The following is a 19,046-nucleotide window of genomic DNA, read 5'->3' as shown; positions in this document are numbered from 1 at the left end:
TGAGCTGTAGTCAATGAACAGCATTCTTACATAGGTATTCCTCTTGTCCAGATGGGATAGGGCAGTGTGCAGTGTGATGGCGATTGTGTCATCTGTGGACCTATTGGGGCGGTAAGCAAATTGGAGTGGGTCTAGGGTATCAGGTAGGGTGGAGGTGATATGATCCTTGACTAGTCTCTCAAAGCACTTCATGATGACAAAAGTGAGTGCTACGCTTTCGATAGTCATTTAGTTCAGTTACCTTCGCTTTCTTGGGAACAGGAACAATGGTGGCCATCCTGAATCATGTGGGCACAGCAGACTGGGATAGGGATTGATTGAATATGTTCGTAAACACACCAGCCAGCTGGTCTGCGCATGCTCTGAGGACACGGCTAGGGATGCCGTCTGGGCCGGCAGCCTTGCGAGGGTTAACACGTTTAAATGTTTTACTCACGTTGGGTATGGTGAAGGAGAGCCCACAGGCTTTGGTAGTGGACCGTGTCAGTGGCACTGTATTATCCTCAAAGCGAGCAAAGAAGTTGTTTAATTTGTCTGGGAGCAAGACGTTGATATTTTCTTTTTGTAATCCATGATTGGCTGTAGACCCTGCCACATAGGTCTCGTGTTTGAGCCATTGAATTGCGACTCTACTTTGTCTCTATACTGACGCTTTGCTTGTTTGATTGCCTTACGGAGGGAATAGCTACACTGTTTGTATTTGGTCATGATTCCAGTCGCCTTGCCATGATTAAAAGCGGTGGTTTGCGCTTTCAGTTTTGCGCAAATGCTGCCATCAATCCACGGTTTCTGGTTAGGGAAGGTTTTAATAGTCACAGTGGGTAAAACATCACCGATGCACTTGTTAATTAACTCGCTCACCGAGTCAGCGTATACATCAATGTTGTTGTCTGAGGCTACCCGGAACATACCCCAGTCCACGTGATCGAAGCAATCTTGAAGCGTGGAATCCGATTGGTCAGACCAGCGTTGGATAGACCTGAGCACGGGCGTTTCCTGTTTTAGTTTCTGTCTATAGGCTGGGAGCAACAAAATGGAGTCATGGTCAGATTTGCCAAAGGGAGGGCGGGGGAGGGCTTTGTATGCGTTGTGGAAGTTAGCAGCAATGGTCGAGAATGCTGCCAGCTCGTGTCGCGCATTCGATATGCTGATAGAATTTAGGAAGCCTTGTTCTCAGATTAGCTTTGTTAAAATCCCCAGCTACAATAAATGCAACCTCAGGTTGTATGGTTTACAGTTTACATAGAGTCCAGTGAAGTTCTTTCAGGGCCGTTGAGGTATCTGCTATACACGGCTGTGACTATTATCGATGAGAATTCTTTTGGAAGATGATGTGGTCGGCATTTGATTGTAAGGAATTCTAGGTCAGGTGAACAAAAGGACTTAAGTTCCTGTATGTCGTTATGATCACACCATGAGTTGTTAATCATAAGGCATACACCCCCGCCCTTCTTCTTACCTGAGAGACATGATCACTCAGTCAGACATGATCACTCAGTCATGTTTATTTGTGCACAAAACTGATTGTAATCTTTTCACAAACCCATAGGAATGGACAGTAAAACATCACCTAGAAGACGTGGGTATAGCACCAACCAGATAGTGGACTACAACCCCAACATGAAGAAGACCTACACTCCCAGTGACCCCAGCTCTGTAGAGGGGAAGAACACGCTGAGGAGAGCTAAGGTCCAGGAGCTGAATGGACAGACCAGCCCTGACTATGGAGCACAGTGGAAGACTGAATACCAGGTGAGTGCAGAGTCTGTAATCTTGTTGCACGGGCAACAGATCTGGCTCTCGACTCTGGAGACTGGGGTTCGATCCCTGTGTCCACTGTTCCTACTGTGTCTCTCTCTTCTTCATCTATCTCCCACTCTACTTTTAATTTGAAGAACAATGACTATGAGGGGAATTTTTCTAGAAAATAAAAACGTATAGAATACGTTAGAAACGTGTTAATATGATCCACGGTTCAATCTTCAGATGGAATCCTTTAAGGACAGTTCAATTTATTATTCGTTCTTAACCACACAAAAGCCATTTGAGAACACCACAGAATACGTAAGACATTGGAGCAAAAATAATATGCTTTCATAGGGAAAGTAAGAACCAGGTTGGTTTTTACATGTTGATATTTCTGCATCAGGTGTTTTGGGTGTGCATGTACACGGATATTAAAATCTCAACTCTCTTTCGCTATGCCTGGCAGCAAAACAACCCAGGCAGTCAATGTTGATATTACAGTGGCATTGGAGAAGTACAAAAGGGCTGGGAGAAAGCTATCTGACCTTGGGATGAGTTGGAGTGTAATCAAGAATACAAAAGAAGAAGGTGCTCTCATCACTAATGAGGGCCACAATAATTTCACGGTTGACAATATACGGTCTGAAAGTTGCCCGAAGAATATTGGCATAATCAAGACAAGTCTCTCAATGGTACCTGTCCTTGTACAAATGATTTACTTGGGAATTGACATTGATCTGCAAACTGTGATAGTTACCAGTGATTTGGCACTGGGTGCTGAGATTATTGAGAGACAGGTGATTATTGATTTTATGGTACCAGTTAAAAGTTTGGACACACCTACTCATTCAAGGGATTTTCTTTATTTTTACTATTTTCTAAATTGTAGAATAATAGTGACGACATCAAAACTATGAAATAACACATGGAATCATGTACAGTAGTAACCAAAAAAAAGTTAAACAAATCAAAATATATTTTATATTTGAGATTCTTCAAAGTAGCCACCCTTTGCCTGGATGACAGCTTTGCACACTCTTGGCATTCTCTCAACCAGCTTCATGAGGAATGCTTTTCCAACAGTCTTGAAGGAGTTCCCACATACGCTGAGCACTTGTTGGCTGCTTTTCCTTCACTCTGTGGGCCAACTCATCCCAAACTATCTAAATTGGGTTGAGGTTGGGTGATTGTGGAGGCCAGGTCATCTGATGCAATGCTCCATCACTCTCCATCCTGGAGGTGTGTTTTGGGTCATTGTCCTGTTGAAAAACAAATGATAGTCCCACTAAGCGCAAACCAGATGGTGATGGTGTATCGCTGTAGAATGCTGTGGTAGCCATCCTGGTTAAGTGTGCCTTGAATTCTAAATAAATCACTGACTATGTCACCAGCAAAGCACCCCTACACCAAAGCACCCCTACACAGATTTCCACTGGTCTAATGTCCATTGCTCATGTTTCTTGGCCCAAGCAAGTCTCTTCTTCTTATTGGTGTCCATAAGTAGTGGGTTCTTTGCAGCAATTTGACCATGAAGGCCTGATTCACGCAGTCTCCTCTAAACAGCTGATGTTGAGATGTGTCTTACTTGAACTCTGTGAAGCATTTACTTGGGCTGCAATTTCTGAGTCTGGTTACTCTAATGAACTTATCCTCTGCAGCAGAGGTAACTCTGGGACTTCCTTTCCTGTGCCGGTTCTCATGAGAGCTGGTTTCATCATAGCGCTTGATAGTTTTTGCGACTGCACTTGAAGAAACTCTCAAAGTTCTTGACATTTTCCTGATTGACTGACCTTCATGTCTTAAAGTAATGATGGACTGTCATTTCTCTTTGCTTATTTGAGCTGTTCTTGCCATAATATGGACTTGGTCTTTTACCAAATAGGGCTATCTTCTGTATACCACCCCTACCTTGTCACAACTCAACTGATTGGCTCAAACACATTAAGAAGGAAATAACTTCAACAAATTAACTTTTAACAAGGCACAATTGAAATGCATTCCAGGTAACTACCTCATGAAGCTGGTTGAGAGAATGTGAAGAGTGTACAATGCTGTCAAGGGTGGCTACTTTGAATAATCTCAAATATAAAATATATTTTGAATTGTTTAACACTTTTTTTGGTTACTACATGATTCCATATGTGTTATTTTATAGTTTTGATGTCTTCACTATTATTCTACAATGAAGAAAATAGTAAAAATAAAGAAAAACCCTTGAATGAGTAGGTGTGTCCAAACTTTGACTGGTACTGTATGACAAAACATTTGATACAAATTGACATCGACTCATTTGAAATTGTGGTGCAAGCAATATCATAACAGATAATCAGAATGTATCTGGCGTTTTATGTCTAACCCGACAGCCACAGCTGGTGAGCCTGTGTGCCACATCTGCCACTGCCTTCAGGGGGTGCTCTACCAACGGGGCTTCTCATAGGCCCTCCCCCCAGCAGGAGGGGGCTCCCCAGGAGGCGGAGCCAGAGCAGGCCCACTCCCCCGGCTCCAAGCTGCAGGCCAGAGCCACCAGGAGCTGGGCTTATACAGAGCACGCCTTAGGAGGAGCCAGGAGCACCGTTGGGGAGGACGGCTCGTCCTCCACTGACCCCTCTGTCAGCAGCTTCGGAGACGCAGGTAGGTCCACAACCGGAGCCCTCCCACTCACCCTAAAGATCGTGGTAGACACATACAGTCCCTCAAACCTTAATATTCTCTTCAAGTAAAGTAGTTTTAATTATGGGTAGTTTTAATGATGGGTATTAATGATGGGTAATTATCTGATAAGCACAGTAAATTGAATTCAACCCGTCACTGCATTTATGACTAGTAGTGACCTAATATATTCAACAACTGATATCCAGACAAACAGCCTAACTACTCCTTATTGTTGTGTTACCAGACTGCTACCCTAATCAGCTGTGTGAGATAGAAACCCCCCAGGGGCCTCCATCCACCCCAGACCTGATCTCAGCCCCTCAGGACAGGGACGTGGGGAAGGGGTTCTGTAAGGCTGTGGTGTCTGGCCTGCTCTGTGGGAAGCCAGTCAAGTGGCAGGTGACCTTTGACATAAAGCCCTACCTGAAGGGCAGAGAGCGGGAAGAGAAGGTTCACGAGGAACTCTGGAATGAAACGTTCCATCACCTGGCTGGACGTTCCATCATTCAGGACTTTGAGCACATGGTAGATCAGGAGTGTGAGATTGAGCATGGTATGTAAGACATGGGTAATATCTCAATGCTCAGATGGTATCTTTTGGAGTGATTGGTGTCTTTATCGTCTTGTTTTGGTAATAGTTTGCTGTATCAAATAGTGACAACCTTGTGCTAATGATGAGGATTTCAGGTGACAAATCGGATTGCGGATTTCTCCCCCAAAATTTGTTACGGAATTTATGTAAATCATGAGATGATGAAGTGACAACAACATGTGATTTCTCAGGTTCTGGCAGAAGATACCGGTTATATGCCATTCACACCAGCAAGGCCTGTAACATTCTCAGTAAATACACTGCCTTTGTGCCCGTTGATCTGGACACTAATGAATATCTACAGACCTCTATCGACTACATCAACACAGGTGAGACACTCCTTCATGGTATGCATACATGCACATTGTATGGCAGGGAGTTTTTATATATTTTTTTGATCCATTGTCATGACACTTCTTCTGACCTTTATTAAAGATAACGTAACTTTGTCCTTCAATACCACAAAAGGGTAGAGTTCTAAGACCATAATAGCACTGTTGGTTAGGAAATAAATTATGTCTGTGTTGAAAGCTGCTGTTGGGTGTTTCCGGTAAAGGTCTGAAAAGGGGCTCTCGCTCTGGGAACAGGAAGAACCGGGGTTACTCTATCGGACTGGGACGCTCCCAGTCTGGCCGCTTGTCAGAGGAGGCTGAGGACGGACACCTGCCCACCAGTAAGATCTTCACCATACTACATACTAATCAACATTTGTATGTGAGAGGAAGAATGTTTGAAAATGTGTGACAACTCAAATCAAATTTTATTAGTCACATGCGCCAAATACAACAGGTGTAGGCCTTACGGTGAAATGCTTACTTACGTGCCCCTAACCAACAATGCCGTTTAAAAACATATGGATAAGAATAAGAAATAAAAGTAACAAGTAATTAAAGAGCAGCAGTAAAATAACAATAGCGAGACTATTTACAGGGGGGTACCGGTACAGAGTCAATGTGCAGGACACCGGTTAGTTAAGGTAATATTACACATGTAGGTAGAGTTATTTAAGTGACTATGCATAGATGATAACAACAGAGAGTAGCAGCGGTGTAAAGGGGGGGACAATGCAAATAGTCTGGGTAGCCATTTGATTAGGTGTTCAGGAGTCTTATGGCTTGGGGGTAGAAGCTGTTTAGAAGCCTCTTGGACCTAGACTTGGCGCTCCGGTACCGCTTCCCGTGAGGTAGCAGAGAGAACAGTCTATGACTAGGGTGGCTGGAGTCGTTGACAATTTTTAGGGTCTTCCTCTGACACCGCCTGGTATAGAGATCCTGGATGGCAGGAGGCTTGGTCCCAGTGATGTACTGGGCCTTACGCACTACCCTCTGTAGTGCCTTGCGGTCAGAGGCCGAGCAGTTGCCATTCCAGACAGTGATGCAACCAGTCAGGATGCTCTCGATGATGCAGCTGTAGAAACTTTTGAGGATCTGAGGACCCATGCCAAATCTTTTCAGTCTCCTGAGGGGGAATAGGTTTTGTCGTGCCCTCTTCACGACTGTCTTGGTGTGCTTGGAAAATGTTAGTTTGTTGGTGATGTGGACACCAAGGAACTTGAAGCTCTCAACCTGCTCCACTGCAGCCCCGTCGATGAGAATGGGGAGTTGGTCGGTCCTCTTTTTCCTGTAGTCCACAATCATCTCCTTTGTCTTGAACACGTTGAGGGGAGGTTGTTGTCCTGGCACCACATGGCCAGGTCTCTGACCTCCTCCTGATAGGCTGTCTCGTCGTTGTCGGTAATCAGGCCTACCACTGTTGTGTCATCGGCAAACTTAATGATGGTGTTGGAGTTGTGCCTGGCCGTGCAGTCATGAGTGAACAGGGAGTACAGGAGGGGACTGAGCACACACCTCTGAGTTGAGGATCAGCGTTGAGGATGTGTTGTTACCTACCCTTACCACCTGGGGGAGGCCCGTCAGGAGGTCCAGGATCCAATTGCAGAGGGAGGTGTTTAGTCCCAGGGTCCTTAGCTTATTGATGAGCTTTGAGGGCACTATGGTGTTGAACGCTGAGCTGTAATCAATGAATAGCATTCTCACATAGGTGTTCCTTTTGTCCAGGTGGGAAAGGGCAGTGTGGAGTGTGTCATGACGTTGGCCTCTTTTGGTACAGGGAGGACAGTTGACCCCTCCCTTTTGCACACAATCCACCCTGTGTGTAAAGGGTCGTAAAAACTCTAAAATTCCAGGAGTCTCTGGCCACATGGCCCATAGAGAGACACAGGAAATTCTTCCAACTCATAGAATTGGAAAGCCAAGCGACATTTTGTGTTCTGGAGAAGGTATGGAAGATTGGTGAAGAATCCAGCTACGAACTGATCCGCTTGGTACCATTTTGTGATACTCAGAAGAGACAATATAGCCATATTACCATAAAACTGTTCATATAATAGACTCAGTTTAAGACTTACATCATATTGGTGTATGGAATGTATTAATAAGGATAAAGCTTTTGTAAGACATTGAGATGCTATGTACTGATGTAATGTGATAGAATTGTATTTCTGTAACCAAATCTAACTCAGTCATAGGCACGCCCCCAGGGACCCATACAGGACCAGGCGTCATTTGACAAGCTGTCCTATGGGCACTATAAAACACCCCCGGATTTACATTTCCTCAGACCAGGCCTACACTCCGTTGGCTAATAGGTTTTACCTTCCAATTCCTCTACTGAAAGTGAACCATACCACGTGGTTAACTTTTAGACTATCGATACTGACAGAATAAGAACAAGTCTTTGATATTAATTATTAGTCTGCAGCTAAGTAAATTATATTGAAAAAAATCTTTGCCTTTGCCTGTATGACGGTTCGTTGGAGAGCATAGCGGGATTTCTTATAAGCTTCCGGGTTAGAGTCACGCTCCTTGAAAGTGGCAGCTCTAGCCTTTAGCTCAGTGCGGATGTTGCCTGTAATCCATGGCTTCTGGTTGGGGTATGTATGTACGGTCACTGTGGGGACGACATCATCAATGCAGTTATTGATGAAGTCAATGACTGATGTGGTGAACTCCTCAATGCCATTGGAGGAATCCCGGAACATATTCCAGTCTGTGCTAGCAAAACAGTTCTGTAGCTTAGCATCTGCTTCATCTGACCACTTTTTTATTGATCTAGTCACTGGTGCTTCCTGCTTTCATTTTTGCTTGTGAGCAGGAATCAGGAGGATAGAATTATGGTCAGATTTGCCAAATGGAGCACGAGGGAGAGCTTTGTATGTGTCTCTGTGTGTAGAGTAAAGGTTGTCCAGAGTTTTTTTCCTCTGGTTGCACATTTAACATGCTGATAGAAATTTGGTAGAATGGATTTAAGTTTCCCTGCATTAAAGTCCCCGGCTTCTAGGAGCGCCGCCTCTGGGTGAGCGTTTTCTTGTTTGCTTATGGTGGAATACAGCTCATTCAATGCTGTCTTAGTGCCAACCTCTGACTGTGGTGGTATGTAAACAGCTACGAAAAATACAGATGAAAACTCTCTTGGTAGATCCTGTAGTCTACAGTTTATCATGAGATACTCTACCTCAGGCGAGCAATAGCTTGAGACTTCCTTAGATATCGTGCACTAGCTATTATTTACAAAAATACATAGTCCGCCCTTGTCTTACCAGACGCCGCTGTTCTATCCTGCCGGTACAGCGTATAACCAGCCAGCTGTATGTTGATATTGTCTTTGTTCAGCCACGACTCCGTGAGCATAAGATATTACAGTTTTGAATGTCCCGTTGGTAGTTTAATTTTGTGCGGTCATCGATTTTATTACCCAAAGATTGCACGTTTGCTAGCAGAATGGAAGGAAGTGAGGGTTTATTCGATTGCCTACGAATTCTCAGAAGGCAGCCCGCCCTCTGGAACCTTTTTCTCCGCCTCCTGTTCACGCAAATCACAGGGATCTGGGCCTGTTCCTGAGAAAGCCGTGTATCGTTTACGTCGGGCTTGTCAGACTCTTTAAAGGAAAAAAAGGATTCGGCCAGTCCCTGGTGAGTAATCGCAGTCCTGATGTCCAGAAGTTATTTTCGGTCATAAGAGACAGTAGCTGCAAAATTATGTACAAAATAAGTTAAAAAATAAGTTACAAAAAACACAAATAAACCAATTAAAAAACACACACAATTGGTTGGGGGCGCGTAAAACGTCTGCATTCTTCTCCGTCGCCATTTTAACAAGTGATAGTTTGAAGAGGTCATCCGCCTGCCAAACAGACAGATCTGACAGGTTTTAATATCCATATGCTTTGAATTTATGTTGTCCACAGTGATACTTTTCAAATGGCATTGACCTATCTTTTTGGTGGGTTTTAGGTTTGGAAGATGGGGCCTCTCCATGTAGCACCCCCTCATCCTCTGCCTGGGAAAGATGCCGCTTTACAGATGGTGAGTTTTTACCTGTCCTGTTTTGCTTTCAAGGAAAATGACTGGTTTCCAAATCGAGCAAATGAGAAAAGCGCATTTGTTTTCTTATGGTCTACATTGATAAGATGTAATCAACACACACACATACACAGCTGCTAGATTGTGTGTGTCCTCTGCTCTGGGTGCCAGGCCTCTATAGGTGTCTTTTATCTGTGATCTCTGTGGCGGTGTTGAGTGGAGTCTTGAGCTCAGGGGAGAGAGAAAATAGCTGAATGGAAAACTAGCGTGCCCCGTCTCTCTCTCTCTCTCTCTCTCTCTCTCTCTCTCTCTCTCTCTCTCTCTCTCTCTCTCTCTCTCTCTCTCTCTCTCTCTCTCTCTCTCTCTCTCTCTCTCTCTCTCTCTCTCTCTCTCTCTCTCTCTCTCTCTCTCTCAGCCTCTCAGAGGAGCCCGTCGGTGACCTCAGACCAGAAGTCGGCGGAGAGCCTCTTCTCAGCCAAGTGGGTGATGGAGAGGGCCAGGCTGGAGACTGTCAGGGACAATAACATACTAACTGTACCGCTAGTGCTGTTTCATGGCCAATTGATAATAGAAAATGGGGACAGCGGAGGGGTTTTCAATTCACTGAGTTACATTGTTTTGTGTAATCGGCATGCATAATACACTTTTGCAGTTATAATGATAGTTTGTATGATGTGATGCTAAGTCATTGCTTTCCAAGTCAGGACCAAGTCATTGTTTTACAAGTCACAAGTAAGTCTCAAGTCTTAGCACTCAAGTCCCAAGTCAAGTATCAAGTCAAGACCGTCAAGTGTCAAGTCAAGTCTCAAGTCCTAAACTTTGAGTTTCGAGTCCTAAACAAGTCATAATGTGCTCTTCACCAAATGTAATACCATTTCATATTTTTAACAGGAGTAATAGTTAGTATATTACATTTAAGCAAGTCATGAATGCTTTTAAAGATATCTATATATTTATTACTTTCCAAATAAACGTTATATTTCCATGGAAATACCCCCCAATAGTGATCGACTATCGAGGATCGCAATGGGGCGCAATCGGGCAATGTTGGCTTGTACACAATCACCCAACCTTAACACACACACACACACTGTGTGTGTGGTTACAGTAGGCTAACATATGTCAATGGCTTTAGGAACAGCAGTAACATCAGGCAGAATTTAGGCTACTAACTGTCTAGCCAGTTGTAGCTCAATCTTGGGTACAATGATCACGTTCCCGCACTGACTGACTGTGTGGAGGCTCATTGATTTAATGTTATGTTAGCCTACATGCTACACTAGTAAAGTTATAAATTATATAGCTGTCGGCTATATTAGCCACGACTTACCGTTCTTTGTGCAGCTTCAAATGTCGAACAAAGTTGGAAATTGTTGCGCCTCCGTCTGTAATTTTCTTCCCGCATGTTTTGCAAGTTGCAATCCATTTTTTGTTGATACAGCATTGTCTTTATATCCGAAAATAATAATTTGGGGTATCATCTTTCCAGGGGCTCCATCTGAATTCACCCACTGACGTTCCTCTGCACTGCCACGTACAACTTTTTCTCAGCTGGCACAATTTGATAGGCTGCTGTCCGATTCAAACTGTAATCCGTTAAATGAAGAGTTGATGTGCTGCACACTTTTTTTTAATAGCATTATTTTTAATATTTGGACTTGGGGAGGGTATCAAGTCAGGTCGAGTCAAAAGGCACAAGTCCAAGTCAAGTCACGAGTCATTCGTGTCAAAGTCGAGTTGCAAGTCATCATATTTGTGACTCGAGTCTGACTCGAGTCCAAGTCATGTGACTCGAGTCCACACCTCTGCTACTTAGTGACCTACTAGATCTTATTATAATTTCCTGTTACTATACAATGAGCTCCAGAATTATTGGGACATTGACACATCTTTGGTTGTTTTGGATCTGTACTCCAGCACTTTGGATTTGAAATTATACAATGACTATGAGGTTAAAGTGCAGACTGTCAGTTTTAATTTGAAGGTATTTTCATCCATATCGGGTGAACCGTTTAGACATTACAGCACTTTTTGTACATATAGTTGAAGTCGGAAGTTTACATACACCTTAGACAAATACATTTAAACTCAGTTTTTCACAATTCCTGACATTTAATCCAAGTAAAAATTCCCTGTCTTAGGTCAGTTAGGATCACCACTTTATTTTAAGAATGTGAAATGTCAGAAATAGTAGAGAGAATGATTTATTTCAGCTTTTATTTCTTTCATCACATTCCCAGTGGGTCACAAGTTTACATACACTCAATTAGTATTTGGTAGCATTGCCTTTAAATTGTTTAACTTGGGTGAATTTTGGCCCATTCCTCCTGACAGAGCTGGAGTAACTGACGCAGGTTTGTAGGCCTCCTTGCTCGCACACACCTTTTCAGTTCTGCCCACAAATTTTCTATGGGATTGAGGTTATGGCTTTGTGATGGCCACTCCAATACCTTGACTTTGTTGTCCTTCAGCCATTTTGCCACAACTTTGGAAGTATGCTTGGGGTCATTGTCCATTTGGAAGACCCATTTGTGATCCAAGCTTTATCTTCCTGACTGATGTCTTGAGATGTTGCTTCAATAAATCCACATAAGTTTGCTCCCTCATGATGCCATCTATTTTGTGAATAGATGGCATAGATGGCATCAGTTGGCTCAGTTGGTAGAGCATGGTGTTTGCCATGCCAGCATGGTGTGTGCAACGCCAGGGTTGTGGGTTCGATTCCCACGGGGGGCCAATACAAAAAAAAATGCATGAAATGAAATGAAATGTATGCATTCACTACTGTAAGTCGCTCTGGATAAGAGCGTCTGCTAAATGAGGTAAATGTAAAATGTAAATGAAGTGCATGAGTACCTCCTGCAGCAAAGCACCCCCACAACATGATGCTGCCACCCCCGTGCTTCACGGTTGGGATGGTATTCTTCGGCTTGCAAGCCTCCCCCTTTTTCCTCCAAACATAACGATGGTCATTATGGCCAAACAGTTCTATTTTTGTTTCATCAGACCAGATGACATTTCTCCAAAAAGTATGATCTTTGTCCCGATGTGCAGTTGCAAACCGTAGTCTGGCTTTTTTATGGTGGTTTTGGAGCAGTGGCTTCTTCCTTGCTGAGCGGCCTTTCAGGTTATGTCGATATAGGACTCATTTTACAGTGGATATAGATTATTTTGTACCTGTTTCCTCCAGCATCTTCACAAGGTCCTTTGTTGTTGTTCTAGGATTGATTTGCACTTTTCGCACCAAAGTACGTTCATCTCTAGTAGACAGAACTCATCTCCTTCCTGAGCGGTATGACGGCTGCGTGGTCCCATGGTGTTTATACTTGCGTACTATTGTTTGTACAGATGAACGTGGTACCTTCAGGCATTTGGAAATTGCTCCCAAGGATGAAGCAGACATGTGGAGGTCTACAATTATTTTTCTGAGGTATTGGCTGATTTCTTTAGATTTTTCCATTATGTCAAGCCAAGAGGCACTGAGTTTGATGGTCGGCCTTGAAATACATCCACAGGTACACCTCCAATTGACTCAAATGATGTCAATTAGCCTATCCGAAGCTTCTAAAGCCATGACATCATTTTCTGGAATTTTCCAAGCTGTTTAAAGGCACAGTCAACTTAGTGTATGTAAACGTCTGAACAACTGGAATTGTGATACAGTGAATTATAAGTGAAATAATCTGTCTGTAAACAATTGTTGGAAAAATTACTTGTGTCATGCACAAAGTAGATGTCCTAACTGACTTGCCAAAACTATAGTTTGTTAACAAGAAATGTGTGGAGTTTTTGAAAAATGAGTTTTAATGACTCCAACCTAAGTGTATGTAAACTTACGACTTCATCTGTAGTCCCCCCATTTTAGGGGACGAAAAGTATTGGAACAATTTCACTTATGTGTATTAAAGCAGTCAAAAGGTTAGTATTTGGTCCAATATTCCTAGCACACAATGGTTACATCAAGCTTGTGACTCTTCAAACTTGTTGGATGCATTTTCTGTTTGTTTTGGTTGTGTTTCAGATTATTTTGTGCCTGAAATGAATGGTAGAAAATGTATTGTATCATTTTGGAGTCACTTTCATTGTAAATAGCAATATAATATGTTTCTAAATACTTCTACATTAATGTGGATGCTACCATGATTACAGATAGTTCTGAATGAATCGTGAATAATGAAGAATGTTACAGATGCACAAATACCTCCCTAACCTGCCCTGTTATTGTGGTGAGAGGTAAGCATGTCTTGGGGGTATGATTATCTGTAATCATGGTAGCATCCACATGAATATAGAAATGTTTAGAAACATATTCGATTCTTATTTACCATAAAAGTGACTCTAAAATTACACAATACATTATTTACCATTCATTTCTACTGGGCACAAAATAATCTGAAACACAACTAAAACAAACAACAAATAGATCCAACAAGTCACAGCTTGATGATGTTATTGTGTGCTAGGAATATGGGACCAAATACTAAACTTTTGGCTACTTTAATACACATATAAGTGAATTTGTTCCAATACTTTTGGTCCCCTAGAATGGGGGGATTATGCACCCGTTATGAATGAAAATACCCTCAAATTAAATCTGACAGTCTGCACTTTAACCTCATAGTCATTGTATCATTTCAAATTCAAGGTGCTGGAGTACAGAGCCAAAACAACCAAAAATATGTCGCAGTCCCAATACTTTTGGAGCTCACTGTATATTCTGGAGAGGGTACATGATAGGCTTAGTGACCACAGTTTATTGTTATTTATAATAACAGAGGGTTTTGTGATGCAATCTCCACAGCAGGAATAAAGTAATCCATATGATGTCTCTTATGTTAGAACAGCTATTAAAAAAATCTAAATCTCAATAAGTGACTGTTGAACTACACATCAATTTTAAATACTTTTAGATGAAGCACAAAAATGTTTAATATAGGTACCATTGACTTGCATTGGATTTGCGTGACAATGATTGCGGATGATGTCACCAAGGGGAAGCATGTACAGGGGAAAAAAGGATGTGGCCCAGAATTGACCCCTGAGGGACATCATAGTGAATAGGTGCTGGGGACAATACTGAACCACCCATGCTCACTGAGAAATGACTGGTTCAGGTCATAGATATGACCTGAACCAGTCGAGGGCAACGCTGGAGATTCCCACCCACCTCTCCAGCTGGTCAACAAGGATGTTACAGTATGATCAATAGTATCAAACGCGGCACTGAGATCCAAAATAACTACAATATAGCTTTCACTGTCATCAGCAGCCAACAGAAGGTCATTACTGACTTTCAATAAATCAGTGTCTGTGCTGTGAAGTGAGTGCAAGCCTGACTTACATTTTTCAAATAAGTTGTTCATACTCAAACAAGCCACCATTTGCTTGATGACAACTTTTTCAAAAATCTTGGATAAAAAAAATAAGTTTAGAGAGAGGTCTATAATTACTCTGTGAGGAGGTAGAGCTTTAATAACAACACAGCTCAACAGAATCCTTTATACATCTCCTTTCTTCACCTCACCCCAATATCACCTTTATCTCTGAGGCACACATTACCAGTCAGGTGCTTTTGTCCGCTCGGCACCATTCATGCATTGCTCAGTGTGAGGAAAAATTGCCCTTTTCCCACCCTTTAACAAAATGAAAACCACTTCACTGTGTGCCAGTGTCCTTGAGGTCCATTATATTCTTTATGATGCTATTGAGTTCTATTGATGGAAAGATCTTAACATTTGCATTGACCACTTATCCTGGAGCGTCCTTTTTTGTCATGAAATAACAAACGGAAGAGGCATTTGGTGTTTATTGAGTTCAGTTGTTATTTTATTGAGCTATATGTATGTGCTGAAAATGGCAGGGTTATGGTAAGACCATAATAAGGGCTGTGTATGCTCCTTTACGTCGCAGAGAAATTCCAATGAATGTACTTGTACTCACAAATGGTAATGAATGAAAGGTAAAGTTGAACTCGAGGTGTTGCATCCCTCTCCTCTCCTCTACAGGCTGACTCTCAACCGGACGAGACTCCTGACCCGGGCCGCCAGGGGCTTCATGTTTCGCTCACACAGCAAAACCAGCGACTCTGTGGGGGAGAGTGAGAACGAGAACAAAGACTACATTCCTCTGGTGCGTTGCTGCACAGGTGCACCATTAGATTTAGATAAAAGACTGTTCGCTTGATCTAAATACAACCAACTGCCCATATGTTCTACATAGTTTTTAATAATGTTTACTGTAATTCACCAGTGACAAAAGGGCATGTTTTTGAAAATATAAATGTTAAATGATAAACTCAAATCAAATCAAATAAAAATGTATTTGTCACATACACATGGTTAGCAGATGTTAATGCGAGTGTAGCGAAATGCTTGTGCTTCTAGTTTCGACCATGTAGTAATATCTAACACGTAATCTAACCTAACAATTTCACAACAACTACCTTATACACACAAGTGTAAAGGAATGAATAACAATATGTACATAAAAATATATGAATGAGTGATGGCCGAACGGCATAGGCAAGATGCAGTAGATGGTATAGAGTACAGTATATACATATGAACATATGAGATGAGTAATGTAGGGTATGTAAACATATAAAGTGGCATTGTTTAAAGTGACTAGTGATACATTTGTTACATACATTTTTCCAAAGTGGCTAGAGTTGAGTCAATATGTTGGCAGCAGCCACTCAATGTTAGTGATGGCTGTTTAACAGTCTGATGGCCTTGAGATAGAACCTGTTTTTCAGTCTCTCGGTCCCAGCTTTGATGCACCTGTACTGACCTCGCCTTCTGGATGATAGCGGGGTGAACAGGCAGTGGCTCGGGTGGTTGTTGTCCTTGATGATCTTTTTGGCCTTCCTGTGACATCGGCTGGTGGAGGTGTCCTGGAGGGCAGGTAGTTTGCCCCCAGTGATGCGTTGTGCAGACTTCACTACCCTCTGGAGAGCCTTACAGTTATGGGCAGAGCAGTTGCCGTACCAGGCGGTGATACAGCCTGACAGGATTCTCTCGATTGTGCATCTGTAAAAGTTTGTGTTTTTGGTGACAAACCGAATTTCTTCAGCCTCCTGAGGTTGAAGGGGCGCTGCTGCGCCTTCTTCACCACGCTGTCTGTGTGGGTGGACCATTTCAGTTTGTCCGTGATGTGTACGCGGAGGAACTGTCCACCCTCTCCACTACTGTCCCGTCGATGTGGATAGGGGGCTGCTCCCTCTGCTGTTTCCTGAAGTCCACGATCATCTCCTTTGTTTTGTTGACATTGAGTGTGAGGTTATTTTCCTGACACCACACTCCGAGGTCCCTCACCTCCTCCCTGTAGGCCGTCTCGTCTGGGCATACTTGAACTAGTCAGTAAAGATAAAAAGGAGTTGACGACAAAAAAGCTGCAACAATGAGAGAAAATCTGGTACTTACTGGTATCAAAGAAAATGAGGGCGAAGATCTTAAGGTGTAGGGAAATAATTATTTCTGTAAGCACTACCGATCCCAGGCGAGACTCGACAAAATCAAACTCAAACGTGTACACCGTTTGGGACAGAGAGGACACAGATATGAGCGCCCAAATGTTGACAAATTTGCATTCTTTAAAGATAGAATATTAAAGATAAAATAACCGCTGGCATGAAAATAGGCATGAATGAGCAGTTCCCAAAGGAAATTGCAGAACGGTGCAAAGTTCTGTACCGACTCTTCAAGGTGAATAGATTAAAAGGGAAACGTGTAGCTCTCGTAGTCGATACACTGTGTATTGATAACAAACTGTTCCAAGACACGAAGACTAATCCAAGGCTATTCTAAATATTTCCCAGAGTCGAATAATGGAACACCCAATACTAACCATGGCAGGGATTGTATTATTTATTTTTTTACAGTAAAATACAACAAACTGATAAAGAAATAAACTACAATAGACTATACCGTTCAAGATAGGGACTGTTGTAAAATAATTAGTATTCGACTTTCTATTTATAGTATATATAAATAGATAAAAGACAGCATTAGAAGAAAGGATAATAATGCAAAAGTTTGCAAAAGTCTGAAATTAGGTAGGAATCAAAATGTAGGGATAAAACACAGGACATAGACACAGTGTTTGGGTATGTGCGGGTGTATTGTGATGGAAGGTGTGGTGTATGTTTTTGTGTTTGGAAAAGTGTGGAGTTAAGTGAGTGAAAAAGGGAAATGGTTGCAAATGCCAGAGCCCATGTGTGTCTGCGAGCAGGGGTTGTGACAGAGAGAGCTTTCAATTTTGTGCGGATATGTGATATACATTTTAAAATAAATAGTGAATATAGTGTATTTATTTATTTATTGTCCTATCATGATGGAACGGTCCCCAACCCTATACCCTAGACACCCACCTGAGCAACCCATACACTAAGGGGAAGTCCTTATCTGTTTTATAGGTCTACTGCAAGTATATGCAGCCAAGGCAGAAATATAAACATGGTCAGCAGCACTGCCCCCTCAAGATTCTGAGCCTGCCTGGCAGGGTTGGTCTTACAAAGCCAAAGCACCCGGATGGGTGAGCATAATATACAAGGAATTTTTCAGAACTGCTAATAAGAACCTTGACGACAGTGTACCTATTCGGTGGGAATTCCGGTGAAGTGCCCCTACCCAGGTAGTGGCAGTGCTGGTAACACTAGCTGCGGTAACTGATGGGGAGGGGGTCACAACTCAGACAATCACAGAGGGGGGAAATTATTGTGGCTCTGGTGGCACAAAATAATCAAAGGTCCAACTGCACAGATACTTGGGGAAATGGTCACAATGGGGGACCAACGTGTGTGTGTGTATCTGAGCTCCATCAGCTAGGACTTGACATTGGTTAATCAAATCTCCCCATTCTTGCTCAATTTTGCATGCCTCTCAAACAGCTTCAACTGAATACGCATTCGCACATCAAGTCCTTTCTTGAGTTGGGCTCAGGGATAGAACAACTGTCGAACATCTGATATTGTGTGTGTGTGTGTGTATCCCACATCTGTTGCTATGGAGTAATGATGTTAAGGACAATATAGGATGAATTCCAATAAATGTTTGCCAAAATAACAATTGCTTGGCAAAAATGTAATTTTTGAAATGGCAATCCTGGTTCTAGGTAACAATCCTTAGCAATCCTCTATTCTGACTCTAGTCCTCAACTGGCAGCTTCATTAATTAGTACCTGCAAGACACCACTCTCAATGTCAACAGTGAAGAGGCGACTCCGGGACGCTGGCCTTCAAGGCAGAGTTCCTCTGTCCAGTGTCTGTGGTCTTTTGCCTATCTTAAACTTTTCTTTTTATTGGCCAGTCTGGGATATGGCTTTTTCTTTGCAACTCTGCCTAGAAGGCCAGCATCCCTGAGTTGCCTCTTCACTGTTGACGTTGAGACTGGTGTTTTGTGGTACTATTTAATGAAGCTGCCAGTTGAGGACTTGTGAGGCATCTGTTTCTCAAACTAGACACTCGAATGTACTTGTCTTCTTGCTCAGTTGTGCACTGGGTCCTCCCACTCCTCTTTCTATTCTGGTTAGAGCCAGTTTGCGCTGTTCTGTGAAGGGAGTAGTACACAGCGTTGTACGAGATCTTCAGTTTCTTTGCAATTTCTCGCATGCAATAGCCTTCATTTCTCAGAACAAGAATAGACTGACGAGTTTCAGAAGAAAGTTCTTTGTTTCTGGCCATTTTGAGCCTGAAATCGA

General features: G+C 42.6%; 1 protein-coding gene across 1 annotated transcript in view; it reads left to right on the top strand.

The window, feature by feature from the left end:
* Nucleotides 1–18,506, top strand: part of LOC106572554 (von Willebrand factor A domain-containing protein 5B1) — a 49,779-nt gene extending 31,273 nt beyond the window's left edge. The window contains exons 14-21 of the mRNA XM_014146834.3: nucleotides 1,550–1,752; nucleotides 4,110–4,377; nucleotides 4,643–4,951; nucleotides 5,182–5,319; nucleotides 5,547–5,663; nucleotides 9,282–9,353; nucleotides 9,766–9,829; nucleotides 15,356–18,506. Coding sequence (XP_014002309.3) covers nucleotides 1,550–1,752; nucleotides 4,110–4,377; nucleotides 4,643–4,951; nucleotides 5,182–5,319; nucleotides 5,547–5,663; nucleotides 9,282–9,353; nucleotides 9,766–9,829; nucleotides 15,356–15,533 — 1,349 coding nt within the window. The 3' untranslated portion in view covers nucleotides 15,534–18,506. The remainder of the gene's footprint in view (nucleotides 1–1,549; nucleotides 1,753–4,109; nucleotides 4,378–4,642; nucleotides 4,952–5,181; nucleotides 5,320–5,546; nucleotides 5,664–9,281; nucleotides 9,354–9,765; nucleotides 9,830–15,355) is intronic.
* Nucleotides 18,507–19,046: the final 540 nt, after the last annotated feature.

This window comes from Salmo salar, chromosome 15 (genome assembly GCF_965601325.2).
Source record: "Salmo salar chromosome 15, fSalSal1, whole genome shotgun sequence".
NCBI lineage: Eukaryota > Metazoa > Chordata > Actinopteri > Salmoniformes > Salmonidae > Salmo > Salmo salar.
Note: the sequence above shows the minus strand (reverse complement) of the source record. Positions and strands in the feature narration are given on the sequence as shown.